The sequence below is a fragment of the Anabrus simplex genome, chromosome 3 (genome assembly GCF_040414725.1).
Source record: "Anabrus simplex isolate iqAnaSimp1 chromosome 3, ASM4041472v1, whole genome shotgun sequence".
Lineage (NCBI taxonomy): Eukaryota > Metazoa > Arthropoda > Insecta > Orthoptera > Tettigoniidae > Anabrus > Anabrus simplex.
In genome coordinates, this window is record NC_090267.1 from 40,511,309 (window position 1) to 40,534,376 (window position 23,068).

Consider the following 23,068-nt stretch of genomic DNA (forward strand, 5'->3'; position numbering starts at 1 on the left):
GATTTGTGACTCATTTTCTCCTAGACTAATTACGATAGGAGTAATATTTCTGAAATGTTTGCTTAGAATGCTATCTTCCACTACCAGTTAAAATGATGTAGCTTATTTCATTTACACCCTGCATGTTGGTATTCGAAAGTTGTCCTGCTTCGACCCCTCTCTAGGCTACTTCAGTTTATGTTCTTCACCCTACAAGAAACATATCTTTACCATTGAAGTCGGGATTGTGTAATGACTTCATAACAAAACAGAAATAGTAAACTCAACAGTGTCAATTTTAAAAATCTAGAAAAAAACTTTAAAAAATTGTTTCATACATTTTTCTACAGATAAAAAATCGTGTCCTCACCCCGAGGTGGCGCAGCTCTTTTCAGGTACACCCCGATGAAGGTGAGCTTCATGTACCATTTCAACCTCATACCAGCCCTCCTGCCGTTCTTAAATTTCTGGCAGTAGCTGGAATCGAAACCGGGACAGCAGCTTATAGTGCTAACCGTTACGCTACGGAAGCAGGACATGCTGCAGACGGAAGAGCATGTTTCAAATATAAGGCTGTTTGAATTTCTTTGTGGTAGTGTTTAAAGTATTTAAGGACCAGCATTTATACAATGGTGTAATTTTCATTGGAGAGAGGTGTATGTGGTCCCTCAATGGGAGACGTGCACGAAATTCTTCAAAACTGTGAATTTTGTTTGGATGAAATAGCTAGCTTATTGCATTGGAAATCTAGTCCCAAAAGGATTTGGTTGAATTCAGTACCTTAGTGCACTTAAAAATTTAAATTCCTAACACATGCGCGCTGGGTGCCACACCCCGTTTTTTATCATCGCTGTACTCCTTACGACTATTTAGTCAGGCAGTTGACGGTATCACACTAAGGAGTATTGAAAAAGGCTGTGAAGCATCATTTCCGGTTGGTCGTCCGGCTCCATGGCCAAATGGTTAGCGTGCTGGCCTTTGGCCACAGGGGTTCCGGGTTCGATTCCCGGCAGGGTCGGGAATTTTAAAACCATAATTGGTTAATTCCCCTGGCAGGGGGGCTGGGTGTATTGTGTCGTCTTCATCAACATTTCATCCTCATCACGACGCGCAGGTCGCTTACGGGAGGCAACTCAAAAGACCTGCGTCTGCCGAGCCGAACGTGTCCTCGGACACTCCCGGTACTAAAAGCCAGACGCCATTTCAATTCATAGTTATAAGGGCTTAAGTGAAACTATGTACTGACTCATATTAGCGCTCGTAGTCGCGCTTACGTAAAACACTGCACTGACTCACATTAAGTCCTTTCCTATTCCATCGTCGAAGACCGATCTGTGGCGGTGCAACGTAAAGCGAATTCTAAAAAGAAAAAAGAAAAAAAGAAATCACTCATATTAGCGCTCGTAGCGGTAGAAAAAGTCTAAATGCTGACCTAATCGATCGGATGTGGTTGAGTTTATATCCCTGGGATGTTTTCAACATTGAGTTGCTTGCCTGAAGTGTTAGAACTGTGGAATTTTTGTGAAATTTTCAAATTAAATAGGCATGAAATTACAAAAGGTTCCAGGCATTAAATCTAATTTTTTTTTTTTTTTTTTTTGCTAGTTGCTTTATGTCGCACCGACACAGATAGGTCTTATGGCGACGATGGGACAGGAAAGGTCTAGGAGTGGGAAGGAAACGGCCGTGGCCTTAATTAAGGTACAGCCCCAGCACTTGCCTGGTGTGAAAATGGGAAACCACGGAAAACCATCTTCAGGGCTGCCGACAGTGGGGTTCGAACCTACTATCTCCCGAATACTGGATACTGGCCGCACTTAAGCGACTGCAGCTATCAAGCTCGGTTGGGCATTAAATCATCATAGCCTTAGAAATAACTAAAATTTATCTCAGGATCTCACCATTGCTGAGGGAAAGGTACGTCAATATGACCAAATTTCAAATTTGAAAAAAATATTTATTTTTAAAATTTCTTTTATCTAAATAACTGATTAATATTTATAGCTAAGAACAATGTATTTTAAACCAGTGTGCAATGTACAATGATTCTAACTCAAATAATGTCTGAGTTACAGAGAATTTAGATAATCAATTAATTTTCGTGCACATCTCCCCTCTAGGCTGACAGAGAACCTCTAAATGAATACAACTTGAATACCAAACGACTTTATGGTAGTGTCACCTACCTGTTTATCAGGTTCAACGTAGTTCTGAACATAAAGTATAACTTTCCACCACTGGTCCTGGCAGATATCTGCTGATGTCTCAGCTATTTGGTCCCAGAGTGGTCCAGCACCAACATACCTGAGTAAGGTAGACTGAAATAGGACCATAATGGCGAGGACGGGCGTCAGCCTACAAACAAAGGAATACGATATCTGAGCATTTATTCTTAAAACTAGCTCAGTTCTTTTTCATTGATTCTGAGGAGACTTGTAAGTCAATCGAGAATTTCATGAAACTGATATTTATATTTCAAATTCTGATATATATTCCTCCCCCCCTCAAATTTAAGTACTTTTGAACTCTGTTTATAGTTAATAGTGGATGATTGTCTAGTTGTACCTTCCATTAAAACAATAACTACAACCACCTCCTCGCAACCTCAAACTCAAAAATTTCATTTGTTCATTTCTTCAACTTCCATTATCTTCATTTCTCGTTCTGTTACAACTCAAGTGGTGATGGTGATTACTGTTTTAAGGGGAAGTACAATTGAAGACCTCCCCGGAATAAGGATGTAGGCCTAACCAACAAATCAGTCATTTTTCAGTAGAGAGGAAAATTATTTTTGGAGATTATTTCATGGTATACACTACTTGAACTAACTGCATATGCAAGTGTTATCAGTGGCGACTCCTGACTTCTGGTTTAGGCGATGCAACCGAAACATTTGCGAATATCAACACACACAGACCGTCATTCCGAACACATTTTTCAAGAGAAAACAACAAACAAGGCCAACAGCAAAGTTTAATTAATACCTCACATCCACTAATCCAATGGTCTGTTTCGTAAATATATCTGTTGAAATGATGAGCACACGACTTAAGCTGTGTAGTTAGATTCAGGGTTGGACGCGGTTTTCCTTCATTTAAAATACTGCTTTTCTCCATAAAAGAAAGTATACTAAATGGTTCTCTTAATAATCGTTCGAACACCCAATGGTTAGAATTCAGTTCGAGATACGCGGTAGAAACGCGTGACCTTGGCACTCCTCCATCCAGCCTGCTGAACTACTCTCTGATCGGTGTGATGTCATTTCAAAATCGCATCATTCCCACATTTTATTTGTTTGATATTTACACTACAAGCACACGAAACTGAATCATTTATATTACAATAACGCACATTTGTTACGTATCATCATTTATAGCACAAGAAAAGACCCACTCACAAGCAAGAACTCCAGTATTTCACGAAATAGCAAATAAATCCCGGCTACACGCGATAGCTTATACAGGATTTCACCTTGCACCGCCCTCTTGACGGATGTGGCTGTTCGTTCCGCATTCCAACCCCACGCAAGAGATCAACAAAGAACAAGGGTCCAATCCTCGTGCTGCCATCTCCGGAGTAGTTTAGCAATTAGTTGCAATCACTAGCCAGCGAGAGTCCTCCGTGGCTCAGGCAGCAGCGCCGGCCTCTCACCGCTGGTTCCGTGGTTCAAATCCCGGTCACTCCATGTGAGATTTGTGCTGGACAAAGCGGAGGCAGGACAGGTTTCTCTCCGGGTACTCCGGTTTTCCCTGTCATATTTCATTCCAGCAACACTCTCCAAGATCATTTCATTTCATCTGGCATTTATTAATCATTGCTCCAGAGGAGTGCGGCAGGCTTCGGCAGCCGGCACATTTCCTATCCTCGCCGCTAGATGGGGGCTTCATTCAATCCATTCCTGACCCGGTCAAATGACTGGAAACAGGCTGTGGATTTTCACTAGCCAGCGACGCTCGTTCCATCCATCTCTTAAGTACCGATAACGGTGCGCTTGAATTTCATATAAATAACTTCTATTAAATTATGAACAGTTAATACCTTTTATCGTTGAAAATACAAGGGATGTAACACATCAGTTGCATGTATGGCAAATTCAACACTGAAACGTATCAATGAGTTCATCTATAAAAACAATATTTTATTCTTATAACTTAAGGTTAAGTTATAAAAATAAAGTGTGACTTGGAAGTGACACAATGGAAAATAATCTGCAAGTATGTCTTCTTCACCTCTGTGGTGTAGTGGTTAGTGTGATTAGCTGCCACGCCCGGAGGGAAGTGTTGGACAAACATAAACACCTAGTTCTAGAGCCACGCGATTTAAGTCCCCAACCCAGCCGGGAATCGAACCCGGGACCCTTTGAACCGAAGGCCTCAACGTTGACCATTCAGCCAAGGAGTCGGACAAAACCCCAGTTTCATTACCAATACTTATTTTGGTTTCGAGACAATATTGTCAAGCCACTGCCTTTTAACTTGCTATATCAAAATTATTCCCGGTCTAGAAAGTCAAAAACTCCGCCATAGCCGGTCCTAAGCCCGTGTCATGAAAGGAGGAGGTTTCTGGATACACCTGAGGGTGCCATAGAGTAATGTACTATCTCAGAAAGTAACTGTAAACTACAACGGAGCAGTGAATTATCCAGATGGCAGGTCTGGAGTCCATGATGAAGCAGCCCTTCCAACAGACTTAGGAAGCAGCAGGTCAGTTCCGTGCTATTCCGAAACCCTATTACTAAAAGCACACAAAGAGAGACAACCGGACTGATAAAGAAGACGACGAACTGGCGAGGATAATGGACCATGATCATAGGAACTTGGAATGTAAGAGGTATAAATGGTAAGGAAATAGAACTTGTAAAGGATATACAGAAGTGCGCAATCCATTATCTAGCTGTGACGGAAACAAAAAGAAAGGACAAGGTTGTGATCAGTTAGAGGACGGGTTTCTTTTCTTCTATAGTGGTGTACCTAGACAATAACGAGCCAGAGCGGGATTAGGCTTGCTGATTGACAAGAATAAAACTCAATATGTTAAGGACATAGGGGTGACAGTGATCCGACGACAGTGCAGTAGTAAGATTCGTGCACAACTGGCTGCAAAGAGGCCCCCATTTCTACCTAAAGGATGGAATCAACAAAGATCCAATTCAATGGGAAAAAAATGTGTTTGGCGTAAGGACATTTCATAGCGAATAGAAATAGAAAGTGAGAGCACTTTAACTCGCTTCCCATTAGAGCAGGGCCATCCAAACAGCGCTCCCCGAGCGCTAGCGCTCTGGCCGCGCTCCAAGCCAGTGCTCCGAGCGCTTTGGGGAAGGTAGTGGTGGGAGAAGCTTGGCTGGCTGAGCGAGCGGTCTGCCCGCCACGCCGAAGAGAGCAGTCGATCTATCAGTCGTAGTCTAGTCTACAGTGACTCTATACATATAGTGTAGTGTCACTGTAGTCTAGTACAATGCGCTTTGTTAACAGCGTGTAACTAAGTAACTAAATCAGTTTCGCAGTTATCATGACTGAACATCACACACACACACACACACACACACACAAAAGAAAAGAGTGGTGAAGCAGCAGCCTTCAAAGCAGAATGGGAAATTTCATTTTTCTGTACAGCTTATAAAGGGCATGCCAAAATTTTAGTGTGCCACCGAGATTAATGTGTTTTAAAAAAAAAGCACAATTTGGAACGGCACTACAGTGCCAACCACAGGGATGATTACGGTGATTTGACAGACGCCAGTCGCCAATCGAAGTTGGAAGAATTGAAAGAAAATTTCAAGCAGCACTGTTCTGTAAATATTATTGTTTTAATTTTTAAATGCTTGTTTGCAAACGGGAATGAAGAAATGATTGAATTATCTGAAAAATACTAAAATTGTGACTTGCCGTATTTTTGTCTGACAGATGATTGAGGAGAGCGAGGTTGGTGGACCCATTTTACGAACAAGCTACAAATGTTCGCCGCGAATTGCCAAAGCTGGAAAACCCTTCACGGAAGGGAATGTAGTCAAGGAGTGCCCAATGGATGCGGCGGCATGTATTTGTCCTATGGAGCTAGTTGAGAAATTTGATAAAATCTCTCTTTCTCCACAAACTGTGGCTCGCAGAATAGACGATATGGCCGTTGATATAGAACAGCAATCAATGGAGAAGGCAGCAAATTTTGTATCATTTTCCATCGCCCTCGACGAATCAACTGACATTGCGGCAATGCTCAGCTCGTTATTTTCATTTGAGGGGTGGATGGCGATCTTCGGGTTACCGAGGATTTCCTAGACTTGGTAGCTCTCAAAGGCACCACTATAGGATTCGATATTTTCCAAGCAGTGGAGGGTGTTTTTGAGTCAATGGGATTAAAATGGGAGCGGTTGACGAGTGTAACGACGGATGCAGCTCCTGCTTTATGTGGTCTATGCACGGGGTTCCTCAGCTATGTAAAATTAAACATGGCTGAGAGCAGTAGTACCCTAATGGCGGCGATCCAGTGCTTTATACACCAGGGGCAATCTGTGTAAAAGTCGCCAAGCTTAAAGACATAATGGAAACAGTTTTGCGAATGGTAAATTTTCTTCGCTCCCATGAACTCACGCACCATCAATTCAAAGAGTACTGGGCGAGTTGGCCGTGCGGTTAGGGGCGCGCAGCTGTGAGCTCGCAATCGCGAGACAATGGGTTCGAACCCCACTGTCGGCAGCCCTGAAGATGGTTTTTTGTGGTTTCCCGTTTTTAACGCCAGGCAAATGCTGGGGTTGTACCTTAATTATACCTTAATTAAGGCCACGGCCGCTTCCATCCCATTCCTGGGCCTTTCTTGTTCCATCGTCGCCATAAGACCTATCTGTGTCGGTGCGACGTAAAGCAAGTAACAAAAGAAAAAAGTCAGAGTTCTTGGATGATATCGAAGCGGAGTATCCGGATATCCCGTACCATGCAAAGTAAGATGGCTGTGCCACGCGAAGTACTTCATCGAGCTTTTTGCTTGCGGAATGCAATAGATACCTTTTATGACATGAAAGGGTGGTCCGAAGTTCTTTTGCGTGATCCTAAGTGGATTTAAGTGACTTTACTGCCCATCTGAATACTTTGAACACTTCGCTTCAGGGCGACAAGCACATTATCTCCGATTTGGAAAAGAATTCAAGCGTTCGGAAGAAAATTGATTTTGTGGGAAAACCAGTTGCGTGCAAGGAACACAGGACATTTTCCATTGCTTGAAACAGTGAAATACGGTGTCGACTTTGATGAGTATTTGCAGGTAATTCGCCAATTACAAAAAGAGTTTGAAAAGAGATTTTCAGAATACAGAACTCCACAGCTATTTCAATTAGAGTTGCTTAAACTGCAGTGCAATGTTCGTCTTAAAGACCGCTTTGTAATGTCACGAAGTTTAGAAGAATTTTGCAGCGGCTTTCCGCAAGAAGAATATCCCATTTTGTATAGACATGCATGTAAAGTTCTGTCAATGTTCGGCTCAACGTGCATTTTTGAGTGTTCCTTTCGGTTCTTAAGTTTACCAAAAGTAAACATCGTGCAACGATAAGCGATAGAAACTTGAGCAATTGTTTAAGAATAGCTGTGTCCAGATATATTGTAGGCCTACTCAATTTGGAGATGATTGTTTGCTCCAAAAGTAAAAGCTCGTGAAAACGACTGACCAAAAGTCACTCAATGTCTGTACTATCTGTTCATATCGGTAAAACGTTGTTGAATTTTCCTCTCAGATATGTTCAAATTTCAGTTTTGAATAAATCACATTACTGTGTTCTTTACTTAGCACTTGATTTTGTTTCCTGCATATTCCATACATCGGAGTACCTTTCGATTTGTAGATGCGGTATATTTTTATGGCAAAATAGCCCTATCAATATGATGTCAACAAACCTACAAAAGCCGTCGGACGCAAGACTGTACGTACGTATCTGGACAGCGCGGTCCGAACATCGTCTGTCTCAGGCCTCCTCGCTGCCACACTGTAGTGGTGGTAGGGGAAGGAGCGCTAGTCTGACTGCCCAGTGCTCCCCGAGCGCGGGCGCGCTCTCGGAGCGCAGTGGCTGGATGGCCCTGCATTAGAGCAATGCAGAAAGTTTCACTACAGCACTATGATTTCTTTGGACCCGTAGATGGCATTATTTATACCTGGTTATATAAGAAATGGAGAGACCCAACACTGCACCAAATGAGGACGAAAAGGATGAAAAGAATGATGAATATAGGGAACTGCTCCAGAGAACTTTAGATCAAGCTATGCATGGAGATATCATTATCCTTGGAGATCTGAACGGAAGAGTAGGCAACGATACAAGCAGATGGCCAGATATAACAAGAAGAGAAGGAGAAAAAGGTTGTTGCAGTTCTCTGTGGATAACGCATTAACCATAGCAAATACCAAATTCCGACGTAAAGATATACGTAAATATAAAAGCGTCGAGCCTGCAAGAGGTGAAAAATCAATTATTGACTACCGGTAGATAATTGTGAAAGAACGCCGCATGAGATTCATTAGGGACACCATAGTGAAAAGAGGTCCAGAGATAGGAAGTGATCACAGGCTTCTTGTTCCAAAATATGTAATAGAGAGAATACAAAGGCACAGAAAAATAAAAAAGGGTCACAAAAAAGGAAATCCCAGGATAAAGTCAAATAAATTAAGGGAAACAGACATAGAAGAAAAATATAAAATTACTGTCAATGCAAGAATACAAGAACTGTGACTGGAAGATGAATCTACCGCGGTAATCTTGAAATAAGTAGGGTAGCATTCGAGACACTTATCCTAGAAAGTGCCTCCAAAATATGTGGAGTTGCACAAGGGCATATCACAAACAGAAGGAAAACATAATGGCGGAATCAGAAAGTAAAAGAGGAGGTTGGAAAAGTTGTAATGATCCAAAGCTGGGAAGAGTTTGGAGAATCGATCGAAAAAGCCTGTACAGAGAATCAAAATCTCCTCTACAAAATCCTGAAGAGTTGTTTAAGGACAGAGAAGGAATGTTCCCTGAAATTTATCAAGGATGGGAATGGTGAACTCTTGAAAACTGAAGAATGCATTATGAAAAGATGGAAACAGTATTTTGAAGAACTTCTTGAATATACAGGAAGCAATCTAGTAGAAGGAACAGAAGAATAATTAGAACTGCTAGAACCTGCAGAGGAAGTACAATGTGAGGGAACTGAGATCTCAGTGGAAGAATTGGGAGCAGCAATCAAAAAGACCAAACTCGGCAAAGCTGCAGGACACGATCAGATAACACCTGAAATGATCATTTTTATGGGTAAAGAAGTAGATCAGTCACTATTTAAAGTGATGAGGTTGGTCTGGGAAAATAAAGAAATTCATCAAGATTGAGAACTAGCCACAATCATTCCGATATTCAAAAAGGGAGATTATTGGCTGTGTAAAAATTAACGGGGCATATCACTGCTTAGTATCCCAGGAAAAATCTATTCGAGAATCTTGGAAACCAGACTGAGAAATCAAGTGGAGGAGCACTTGGAGGAAGAGCATTGTGGGTTCAGAGGAGGAAGAAGCACGCAGGATTTGATCTTTACTATACGACAAATATGTGAAAAGAACTTGGAGCACCATCGCGACACTTATGTCTGCTTCTCGGATTTGGTCAAATCATTCGATAAGGTACCATGGAAGGTATTGTGGGAAATGTACATATGAAGAGATCATTACAACAGCCGGAGTGCGATAGGGAGACGTATTGCCACCTTACTTGTTCATAATTCTCCTAGACGATATCATGAAAATCTGTGAAGAACAGGTTAAGAAATTTGAGTGGGAAACTACAAATTGAAACCTGTATACAAAACACACCTGGCATTCGCCGATGATACTGCGATTTTAGCAAAATCCCCCAGGGATCTTCAATACAATCTAGATATTTGGAATCAAGAAATGGGAAAAGAGGGGCATGGTTATAAACTCAGGCAAAACAAAAGTGATGGCAGTCCCAATCAAGAAAAGAGAGATAAAAATCAAGGTCGATGACACAGAATTGGAACAGGTAAGAATGTTCGAGTACCCGAGGAACATCGTGAGTGAAGATGGAAGGAATAATGATTGACTTAACAATCGAATTGCCTCTGCTGGACGCCTAGATTTCTCTCTCCCTCGCAGCTTTGTCAATAAGAAATAAGTGGGCAAGAGGACCAAACCTAGCGTATACAATTCAGTATTATACCACTACTCACATATAGCTGTGAATCATGGGCACTTGGCATAAAACACCTGAGGAGGCTACAGACAGTTGAAATAAGATATCTGAGGAAAATAGAACACAAGACAAAGAGAGACCATATTAGGAAGACACTGGGAGTAGAACCATTGAAAGACACCATAAAATGAGCGCAAATACGTTGGTCTGGACATGTGATGAGGATGTCGGAAACACGAATGCCACTCAGTGTGCGGGAAGCCCGGAGTGAAAGACCTACAGGGAGAAGACGACCCCGAATTCAGTGGAAAGATAATATCAAGTCCAACCTAGAAACCAGAGGTATCCTGTGGAGGGAAGCTCAACAGATGACACAAGATAGGAAAGCCTGGTGGTCTCTCTGCGAAGCCTCAACACCGTAAGGTACAAGAGGAACGGCTAAGTAAGTAAGTAAGTAAGTAAGTAAGTAAGCTAGAAAGCCGAGAATAATGGCCGAGAGCATTCGTGCGTGCGGAACATGCAACACCTCGTAATCTGCTGGGCTCCGGGTTGAACATTGGTCCCATCAGGACTATTGCTTCCACTTACTTGTGCCAGGCTCCTCACTTTCATCCATCCTATCCGACCTCTCTCGGTCAACTCTTGTTCTTTTCCGGCCCCGATGCTATTAGGTTTGCGAGGGCTAGGGAGCCTTTCATTTTCACACCATTCGTGGCCCTTGTCTTCCTTTGGCCGATACCTTCATTCTTCGAAGTGTCGGATCCCTTCCATTTTTTCCGTTTGATTAGTGTTTGATAGAGGATGGTTGCCTAGTTGTACTTCCTCTTAAAACAATAATCACCACCACCACCTCAGGACTATTGCGCCATGTGGTTTGGTTTGGTATCAAAATTGTTACATAATAGTGAAACTTGGATTTTATAACCGAGAACTCAACAAAGAAAGGAACAAGATGGATTCAATTGATTATTACTGTACTTACTTTGGTAAGAAATACATGAAAACTGCCACAAGTGAAGATCTTCAGTTATCAATGAAAAAGTATCGGATCAGATGGGAGATGTGGAAGTATGTGGTGCCCAGAAGTGCCCTCAAAAATCAGCCTTCAGTAAGAAAAATAAACTTAAATTCTCTAAAACCACGTCACAAACAGCAAGATATTATTAATATTCATAAAACATTTTTGTGGGGCATTGGTTCATATGTTTGAGAAATACGGACCGGAAGAATGGTTGAAGGAATTCGGGATCTAGTGTTGGAACCGTATGATCAAAATTCCCTGAACAGCTAAAATGAAGAAAGAAGATGTGGTATGACTACTAAGAGAAACGTAGTCTACATGCAGAGAAGAAAGAACGTATGATCGGCCACCTAATACATCACTCTGATTCCAGTACGTTCATGTTGAAGGAAACTGTGAAAGGGAAGCAAGAAAGAGCTTCTTATAGAACGACATCAAGGGAGGGAGACCGCACTCTTTTGTTAAGAGCTTTACGGCAGTTAATTAGGTTACTTCAATACGGACATGCAGCCTGCGAACCAGTAGGCTGCGAAGGAGGAGGAGGAGGAGGAGGAGGAGGAGGAGGAGGAGAGGAAGAAGAATATACATAAGAAAACAAATCATCTAAATTTTTTAAATTGGTAATTGTGGACCCCACTTCCAAACGTTGTTAAATCTCGCAAACCTATTTCATGGGAAAGAAAGGAAAAACTAATGGCAGGACTCAAGAGGTACTGGAAACCAAAGCGAGCATCCAAAAAGAACTAGTCATAAGCGCTCCCTAGTGAGCTTAAATCAGTAATAAGAGAATACATAGAACGAGTTACGGGCTTTCTAGTCCAAGCAGCACGATTTGTTCTTGGTGATTTCTGACAAAAAGTGTATGTTACGAAAATGCTGCACACTTTGGGCAGCCGGGCTGAGCGGCTCAGGCGGTTGAGGTGTCGGCCTTCTGACCCCAACTTGGCAGGTTCGATCCTGGCTCAGTCCGGTGGTATTTGAAGGTGCTCAAATACGTCAGCCTCGTGTCGTTCTATTTAATGGCGCGTAAAAAGCTCCCGTGTGACTAAATTCCGGCACCTCGGCGTCTCCAACAGCCGTAAAAGTAGTTAGTGGGACGTAAAAAATAACATTATTAAACTTTGGGCAGGGAAGACTTGGTAGTAAGGAGACGGGATGCTAGACTAAGTGATGTGTTCCGAGCTGCCAGAGGAGAGATGAAGTGGAATGACATTAGTAGACGAATAAGCCTGAATGAAAGGCCATAAGGTGAAGATAAATTTGGAATTCAAGAGGACAACTTGGGGCAAATATTCTTTTGTAGGACGAGGAATAAGGAAGTGGAATAATTTATCAAGTAGCTTTATCAAGGGAAATGGTCGATGAATTTCCAAGTTATTTGAAAACGTATAAGAAAGTGCTAGGTAAGCAATTGGCAGGGAATCTGCCACCTGGACGGAAGCCCTAAATGTAGATCATTGAAGACTGATTTTTTTGCTAGGGGCCTTAGGACGCACCAACACAGAAAGGTCTTATGGCGACGATGGGATAGGAAAGGCCTAGGAGTTGGAAGGAAGCGGACGTGGCCTTAATTAAGGTACAGCCCCAGCATTTGCCTGGTGTGAAAATGGGAAACCACGGAAAACCATCTTCAGGGCTGCCGATAGTGGGATTCGAACCTACTATCTCCCGGATGCAAGCTCACAGCCGCGCGCCTCTACGCGCACGGCCAACTCGCCCGGTTGAAGATTGATTGACTGAGTGGAACAACAAATACAAATTACGATAAAACGTAAAAATGAAGGAAGAAGAGACAACAGATGAAGACGAATATCATGGTTTAAAAACATACGTGACTGATATGGAATCAGCACTTCCACATTGTTCTGAATTGCAGAGAATAAATACTAAATCGTCCTGACGACAGCCGACATCCGATGAGGATATGGCATCAAATCAAGAAACGTCTTCCTTCACAGTCCTAGTACTCTTCTATCCCATCGCCACGGAAATCTAGTGCTAAAAACAAGGAAAAGTAAGTAGATTAACTGAAGAGGGAGCACTTACCTGACATATCTGTGCACGTAATACTGAACTATGTTGAACGAATTAGTCTTGTGCACTTGCTTCAAAAATACGTAGACTAACAGGAGACCACCCATCATGAAGAATGTGTCCACAGCAAGCTGGGAATTTGAAATAATCAAATATTTCCAGTCGGGGAGGGACTGAAACAAGAACGATCTAAAATTAAAATTCCAACCCTGTACTCGTATAAAGACAAGAAGATTGGCTGTACTGTCAGCTTCAACTAGAGCAGAGGTGCTCAGCTGGGCGCCCGTTGAGGCTAGCCCAGTGCGGTCGGGCTGGCGTGACGTAAATGCGGGCAGCTTACGTACCAAGCATACGTCAGAGTGAAGCGAGAGAGCATTGACTTTCGATTGTTTTACGAAGCTCTCCTCCACTACTAAGCGAAATGCTGATGGAGGTGCAGTATATAAAATAAAGTGCTATAGTGGCAAAGAAAACGGACCCCTTTCAAGATATTCCGGATTGATTTTTACTGAGCTCAATATGACCCTCTCCAGGCCTAAGATTCCAAATGGAATCACTAACTTTCATGATTTCTGTGAATTTCCTAAGTAACTCCTTCATATTCCGTTTGGAAACACTGTTCTATTTTATTTATTTTTCCTAAAATTGTATGGATTTTCCCACAGAAACTCTATTCATAACTATTTGAACAGTATTTTCAAGAATTTTCTTTTCCATATGTCAAATAAATTTGAATGAATGAATGAATACTGATCTGCATTTAGGGCAGTCACCCAGGTGGCAGATTGCTATCTGTTGTTTTCCTAGCCTTTTCCTAAATGATTTCAAAGAAATTGGAAATTTATTGGACGTCTCCCTTGGTAAGTTATTCCAATCCCTAACTCCCCTTCCTCTTGAATTCCAACTTTATCTTCATATTGTGATCTTCCCTACTTTTATAAACGCCACTCAAACTTATTCGTCTACTAATGTCAATCCACGCCATCTCTCCGCTGACAGCTCGGAACATACCACTTAGTCGATCAGCTCTTCTTCTTTCTCTCAATTCTTCCCAACCTAAACTTTGCAACATTTTTGTAACGCTACTCTTTTGTCGGAAATCACCCAGAACAAATCGAGCTGCTTTTCTTTGGATTTTTTCCAGTTCTTGAATCAGGTAATCCTGGTGGGGGTCCCATACACTGGAACCATACTCTAGTTGGGGTCTTACCAGAGACTTATATGCCCTCTACTTTACATCCTTACTACAACCCCTAAACACCCTCATAACCATGTGCAGAGATCTCTACCCTTTATTTACAATCCCATTTATGTGATTACCCCAATGAAGATCTTTCCGTATATTAACACCCAGATACCTATAATGATCCCCAAAAGGAACTTTCACCCTATCAACGCAGTAATTAAAACTGAGAGGACTTTTCCTATTTGTGAAACTCACAACCTGACTTTTAACCCCGTTTATCAACATACCATTGCCTGCTGTCCATCTCACAACATTTTCGAGGTCACGTTGCAATTGCTCACAATCTTATAACTTATTTATCCCTCTATAGAGAATAACATCATCCGCAAAAAGCCTTACCTCCGATTCCACTCCTTTACATATATCATTTATATATATAAGAAAACATAAAGGTCCGATAATACTGCCTTGAGGAATTCCCCTCTTAATTATTACAGGGTCAGATAAAGGTTCACCTACTCTAATTCTCTGAGATCTATTTTCTAGAAATATAGCAACCCATTCGGTCACTCTTTTGTCTAGTCCAATTGCACTCATTTTTGCCAGTAGTCTCCCATGATCCACCCTATCAAATGCTTTAGACAGGTCAATTGCGATACAGTCCATTTGACCTCCAGAATCCAAGATATCTGCTATATCTTGCTGGAATCCTACAAGTTGAGCTTCAGTGGAATAACCTTTCCTAAAACCGAACTGCCTTCTTTCGAACCAGTTATTAAATTCACAAACATGTGTAATATAATCAGAAAGAATGCCTTCCCAAAGCTTACATACAATGCATGTCAAACTTACTGGCCTGTAATTTTCAGCTTTATGTCTATCACCCTTTCCTTTATACACAAGGGCTACAATAGCAACTCTCCATTCATCTGGTATAGCTCCTCCGACCAAACAATAATCAAATAAGTACTTCAGACATGGTACTAAATCCCAGCACATTGTCTTTAGTATATCCCCAGAAATCTGATCAATTCCAGCCGCTACAACTTTCAACTTTTGTATCTTACTGTAAATGTCATTGTTATCATATGTAAATTTTATTACTTCTTTGGCCTTAGTCTCCTCCCCTATCTCGACATTATCCTTGTAACCAACAATCTTTACATACTGCTGACTGAATACTTCTGCCTTTTGAAGATCCTCACATACACACTCCCCCTGTTCATTAATTATTCCTGGAATGTCCTTCTTGGAACCTGTTTCTGCCTTAAAATACCTATACATACCCTTCCATTTTTCACTAAAATTTGTATGACTGCCAATTATGCTTGCCATCATGTTATCCTTAGCTGCCTTCTTTGCTAGATTCAATTTTCTAGTAAGTTCCTTCAATTTCTCCTTACTTCCACAGCCATTTCTAACTCTATTTCTTTCCAGTCTGCACCTCCTTCTTAATCTCTTTATTTCTCTATTATAATAAGGTGGGTCTTTACCATTCCTTACCACCCTTAAAGGTACAAACCTGCTTTCGCATCAATCCATTAATCAATCTATCAATCAATCAATCAATACTGATCTGCATTTAGGGCAGTCGCCCAGGTGGCAGATTCCCTATCTGTTGCTTTCCTAGCCTTTTCCTAAATGATTTCAAAGAAACTGGAAATTTATTGAACATCTCCCTTGGTATGTTCTTCCAATCCCTAACTCTCCTTCCTATAAATGAATATTTGCCCCAGTTTGTCCTCTTGAATTCCAACTTTATCTTCATATTGTGATCTTTCCTACTTTTATAAACGCCATTCTAACTTATTCGTCTACTAATGTCATTCCACGCCATCTCTCCGCTGACAGCTCGGAACATACCACTTAGTCGAGCAGCCCTTCTTTTCCTCAACAATTTCTTTAAATCCATCCCAGAGTCTGTTTACATTTTTATTTACCGTTTTCCACCGATCATAGTTACTTTTTAGAAACTGCCTCGTGCCTGCTTTATCAGCCATATGGTACTGCCTAATAGTCCTACTTTTAAGACCTTCCTTTCTATCGCATTTATTTTTAACTACCACAAAAACAGCTTCATGATCACTAATACCATCTATTACTTCAGTTTCTCTATAGAGCACATCTGGTTTTATCAGCACCACATCCAGGATATTTTTCCCTCTGGTTGGCTCCATCACTTTCTGAATCAGCTGTCCTTCCCATATTAACTTGTTTGCCATTTCTTGGTCATGCTTCCTGTCGTTCGCATTTCCTTCCCAATTGACATCTGACAAAGTCAGATCTCCCGCTGGAGAGGGATAAAAATTCTGTTTTCTTATCTTATATTTATTCAAAGAAAACTGACACGTTATAATTTGTTTGCCACTATCTACAAAGGTACAGGTTTTAAGCGTACAAGCTATGATTTACAATGCCTTGGATGGACACGACAGTATTTCCATTACAAAAGAAAGTAAAGTTCCTGTTATTCATTAAGCAAAGACGTAATATAATTACACAATTCATCAAGTTTACTGCTTGATTTTGTTTAGTGTTGTGTGACTTTCTCTGTTCACTGAATTTCTGAAAATAGTGTTTAAAATTTAACAGGCATCCGATGATAATAGCTGGCCTCTAAATGGCGGGAGGGAGTTTCATCACGAGTGAGGACATAGATATTTACTACCCAAGATTAAAGTACAACAACAATGTAAATATATAACAGACTAGCTGATGTACCCGTGCTTCGCTACGGTATTCTCAGAAAGACTGACTTTGTGGTTTTCTTAACTGAAATCAACATACGTCATTAGAAAAACGTAAGTATGAATGTAGCGATTAAAAGCAATGCTATCATATAAAATACTGGATCAAATGGAAAGCCGCACGTTTTATCACTTTTAACGAACAGTGCTGCGGTTAGATTGCGGTGCCAATCAAATAGCCCGAAGTTCCAGACCTGGGATGACCAGGCCGCAGATTGCCATGAACACTCATCTGCCATTATTCCGCTAAATATGCACACTGTTCATTCCAATCAGTGCCTCAGAGTAGGGATTGAATAGCCCGAATGCTATGATGATCCAGTGTGTTACGTACCAGTAGTATCAGAAAATTTATAAACCAGGGGAATTGCATGCTAAAGAAGAAAGTTATCTAACTCCCCAGCTACTTCCCATCAATATTCAGGCAGGCTGTTACACTCTGTACGACTGGGCGAGTTGACCGTGTGGTTAGCGGTGCGCGTGAGCTTGCATCCGAGAGATAGTGGATTCGAACCCCATTGTCGGCAGCGCTGAAGATGGTATTCCGTGGTTTCCCACTTTCACACCAATCAAATGCTGGGCCTGTACCTTAATTAAGACCTAAGGCACTCCTAGCCCTTTCCTATCCCATCGTCGCCATAAAACCTATCTATGTCGGAGCGACGTAAATCAAATAAAAAATACTCTGTACGCAGCAGTAGTCCTATCTACCGGAGATGAGGGGCAACAGAAGATACAAAGCACATCACGACAAACAATGGTCAATGTAATGTTATTGTTGATCAATGTTATGAGCTTTCTATATTGTAGGCCTACACATTTAGTTTTCTTTCAACTCTGTGATTTGTAAAATATTTTATACCGTAAACTGTAGTTTCTTATTCTCCGACTTATATAGCGATTTTCATTAAATACTGTTTACCCATTTTGTCGTGACTCGGCGCTGATATGGACTTAGTAACAAAAATCCAAATTCATGAATATGTTTGTGATCATAGCCAGTACGGTAACAATGTATAAGACGTGAATAATAGGAAATTTAATACTATATAACCTTAGTTATGTAGCATTCATCGATTACACCTCTAATAAGAAATATTTGAGAATTACATTTTAGGCCTTCCCCTAAACTGCCATTTCACTTCGCGTGAATAAAATAATTTATAGCCTAGACTATAGCGACTTATTTCCTGACTTTGCATACCTATTTTCATCAAGATAGGACTACTAATAACAACAATATTTGAGAATTAAGTTTTAGGCCTTCCCCTAAACTACCATTTTTCTCAGCGTGAATACAATTATTGATAGCCTAGATTTTAGCAACTTATTCCCCAACTTTTCATACCCATTTTCTTTAAAATACGACCACTAATAACATACATAGTTGAGAATTCAATTTTAGGCCTTCCCCTAAACTACCATTTCACTCAGCGTGAGTAAAATGATTTATAGCCTAGATTGTAGAGGCTCATCCCCCGACTTCACATACCGATTTTCATTAGACCACTAATAACATAAATAGTTGAGAATTCAATTTTAGACCTTCCCCTAAACTACCATTTCACTCAGCGTGAGTAAAATGATCTATAGCCTAGATTGTAGAGGCTCATCCCCTGACTTCACATAACGATTTTCATTAAATTCTCTTCAACCGTTTTCTCGTGATGCGTGTACATACATACATACAGACAGACAGACAGACAGACAGACAGACAGACAGACAGACAGACAGACAGACAGACAGACAGACAGACAGACAGACAGGCAGAAATTACGGAAAAGTAAAAAGTGCATTTTCTTGTTACTATGGACATGACCGATACAGAAATACCATTATTTTCAAATTCTGAGCAATGTACAGACAAAACTCTTATTTTATATATATAGATATATAATACGGTATGCCTTCAAATAAATAACCTAACTGATGCTATTCCCGGTAAGCATGATTGGATTGTTGGTAAGTTTATCTGATAATTTAAGCCCAAACAACCACAAGCTACAGCTTATCATCCTTAACTCCATATTATACTATAAGCGTTTCTATTGGATTGTTGGTAAGTTTATCAGATAATTTAAGCCCAAACAACCACAAGCTACAGCTTATCATCCTTAACTCCGTATTATACTAGAAGCGTTTCTAAAGCACCTCTTGAAAGGTAATAGTGAAAATTGTAATTTATTACGTACATTATAAAAATATTTTAGGTTGTAGGCCTAACTCTTTATTGTATCCGGTCAAAATAAATTAAGTGCAACGAACGTAAATATCTTATTTCTTACAACGTACATTGAAAATGACGTGGATTTCTGCCCTCTTTCTTTCACTATTTTCTACCTCCATTTCAAACTCGGGCATCACAGCAGTGATCAAGAGTGACCGGGAGAACTTCGTCCTACCTTCACGGCCTGTGACGTAACCACAACATCACTGTGGTTGAATAGCATACGCTGCGCTCATCGCCTGCCAGGCTTACAGTGCTGGGCGCCCGCGGGACGGAATGCCCAAGGTGAGCACCTCTGACCTAGAGTGACCATCTCCCAGCCAAGAACTTACGGGGTATTTAGTCACGACAAAATCTGTGTAATATTAGCAATGTGGTGTCTTGCAACAAAAGCTCATTGGATGGATCATATTTAAAAAAAAATCAAATTGCAATGTATAATATAGAGATCACGATACGGAAATCTATGAGGAGGTACATGGTCTCTACACCAACGGGAGCAACGGACGAACAGACATCATCGCCTTTGAGCCTCACACATCAGTAGGCTATATAAATGACCTGACTAACCGCTTCGAGACAAATGAAGACCAACCCGAGGAAATTATTATTATTATTAACAAATGCATCGCAATTGGAAAATATCCCGGTGGTAATGGTCACTTACAGTAGTGTGATAATGAAGTAAAGTTAAAACATAATTACCCACAACAACAAGAGTACAATAAGCAATTATATGGAAAGAAAATATTATAAGAAATACTACTAGTTTAACATTCTAAATCCAGCACCATCATATGCAAATTAACACACAACTTAATTATTTCCAGTGCTTAGCCTTACAATACTATAGGTTGAGCTTACTACTAGCTTAACATTACAGCACCGTCATATTCAAATTCACAGGTACCTTAAGTATTTCAAAATTTTACACTATGACTTTTAGTATATTGAGCGGTCCAATTACTATTTACCTTAACACTGTAAATACAGCACGTTCATATACAAATTCACTCATACCTTAAATAATTTAGATGCCTTAATACTTCAATTTACAGTGGGTTGAGCGTTGCATTAAAATACCACATAGCAATAATGCTGGAGTCTATTCTTGGGTTGCCGGACAATTGCGGTCACGAACATTTGCAGTCGCCGGACATTTGCCGTCACTGAAATAAACTTGTGTCCACTCACATATATTCCCCAGTTGTCTCAGGATATTTGCGGTCACTGCAGCAGGGGTAGCCCTCATTAACTTAATCTCGGAGTATCTCCGATAACCTGCCTAAGCACCTGCTCGCTCTTTGCAGATCAACATTTTTCTCTCGCGGGCATTTTTTAGAGATTGATACCTTCAGCCACAAACACCGTTCTATACCGAAAACTTCCTGGTATGAGTATTGTATTTACTACTGTGTGCTGTAATGGAGTTGACAGTTGGTAATCAGGGAAATCCTTGTGCACTTTACAAAGGTTATATGTACAGAAAGCATAGGGAGAGTCAACCTGGTTATCGTCGTCTGGGTGTGTCTGAAGGAGAACAAGAAGTGTAAAGTACGGCTGAGGACAAGAGGCGAAGAAATACTTCATTCCGTCATTCATCAGTGTGGACCACCTTAAGAAGCGGCCTTCACAGTGAAAAAGCAGGTTCAAGAGGCAAAGAAGAGAGAAAGTCTCCACTATCACAAATTTACGTGCAGGAGTTGGGTGATCTGCATAACAGAGCCTACGACTTTGTCAATGGTATGCCAGCTCAAGAAACTTAAAAAAAAAAAGAACAATGCGTCGGCAACGAAATCATGCGCACGGACTTCAAGTAGAGCCAAAAACAAGTGCTCAGATAATTCTTAATGAAGAGGCGTTAAGGATGCATAATGGCAGCCCGTTTCTTTTAGTGCCGAAAAAGAGAAAGTCTGAAGAATTGTGCGCAATCTTTTATGGATGACACGTTCAAGAGTTGCAACAAACAGTTCACCCAGATATACACCATTCACGCAGACCTTGGAGGCCGGAGTGATGAAAGCAAGGCGTTTCTGTCAATGGAATCCTAAGAAAATCACTATTGACTTCGAAGCAGCTACGATATCAGCCCTACGAGAAGTATTTACGTCAGCAGAGTTAAGTGGCTATTATTTTCATATGAGCAATGTCTATGGAGAAAAGTAAAGGACGAGTGACTACAAGGAGAACGAAGATATACGTCTCCACGTCCGAATGTGTGCTGCTCTGGCATTTCTGAAGCCAGATGAAGTCAATGAGGGATGGCTGGTGATACATTCTCAGGCTCCTTCTACAGAAAAACTTACTTTCTTCGATTAATTTTTAGACGTATGGCTTGAAAACAGCGAGATACCAATCACTATGTGGAGCTGTTACAAAAAGCGACATCGAACAACAAAGGCTGTAGCGGGGCATCACAAGATCAACTCTTTAGTTCGAAATCCACATCCCCGATTAGACGATTTGGTGATTTGTTTAAAGAAGGAAGCTCAAGCGACAAACTGCATTTACCTGAAACTGAAGCTCAATCTTCAAGGTAAGAGGAGGAAGACGAAATATGTGAAAAAAGATGACAGGATTGAAAGAACCCTTAAGAAATATGAAGAAACCAGCGACATCAGGTCCTGTTTAGAGGCAATTTCTTACATAGAAAAACTAGCGTAATATTCTTGCTGCTTCAGGTATTCCTAATGTAAATAGGTGTGTACAAAGGAACAAAATTATTACCACGCTTACCTAAAGCCGACAAAAGTAATTGACGAAGCTCAGTTACAGCTGATTTTAAACACGCCAAAATTATTTTAATACAATCACTATGCCACTGGATAAAGCGTGATGGGAATCAGCATTTTAAAACGTATGCTTTACTATAAACCAAATTATTGCATGTACTCGAGTTTGGAGGTTGTGACCCCCTGTGGGTGGGGGACGCAGAAGAAGAATACATCCACGGTACCCCCTGCCTGTCGTAAGAGGCGACTAAATGGGGCCGCGGGTGCTGACAACTTGGAAGCGTGGGTTGGCAGGATCGAACCTGCCAAGTTGGGGCCAGAAGGCTAGCGCCTCAACCGTGTGAGCCACTGAGTCCAGCCTTTCTAATTCTTTCCCATCCCATTTTCTCCGAGAAATATGTTAGCGTGACGTTAGTCTACCATAAATAAATAAATAAATAAATAAATAAATAAATAAATAAATAAATAAATAAATAAATAAATAAATAAATAAATAAATAAAATCAATAAAGCGGAAGTAACCTCACTGCCAAATAAACCGGTGCGTGATTGGAATTGTACTGCAGCATGACAATACAACACAGTTTACCGATTGTAACTTGAGCACATTTGAAAGAATTAATGCATTAACGTATTCGTAATGGTGGAGTAGTGTGGTGTTACAGAAGAATGATGAAGGTCAGATGGATAGATCGAATCACGAATGAAGAGATACTGAATCGAATTAGTGAAAGGAGATCGATTTGGCTAAATTTGACGAGAAGAAGAGATAGAATGATAAGACACATCTTAAAGCACCCAGGACTTGTTCAGTTGGTTTTTGAAGGAAGTGCAGGCGGGAAGAACGGGAGGGGTAGGCCAAGGTATGAGTGTGACAAGCAGACTAGGGCAGATGTAGGATGCAGTAGTTACGTAGAAATGAAAAGGTTAGCACAAGATAGGGTCACATGGATTGTACGGACAGATGACTCAAAAAACA

At 40.9% G+C, this 23,068-nt stretch overlaps 1 protein-coding gene across 1 annotated transcript in view; it reads right to left on the reverse strand.

The window, feature by feature from the left end:
- The window catches only part of LOC136866628 (nose resistant to fluoxetine protein 6), a 126,258-nt gene that overhangs the window by 67,588 nt on the left and 35,602 nt on the right, over positions 1-23,068 (reverse strand). Inside the window, exons 6-7 of the mRNA XM_067143745.2 lie at positions 13,209-13,369; positions 2,166-2,334 (exon numbers count right to left, since the gene is read on the reverse strand). Of these exons, the coding sequence (XP_066999846.2) occupies positions 2,166-2,334; positions 13,209-13,369 (330 nt within the window). The remainder of the gene's footprint in view (positions 1-2,165; positions 2,335-13,208; positions 13,370-23,068) is intronic.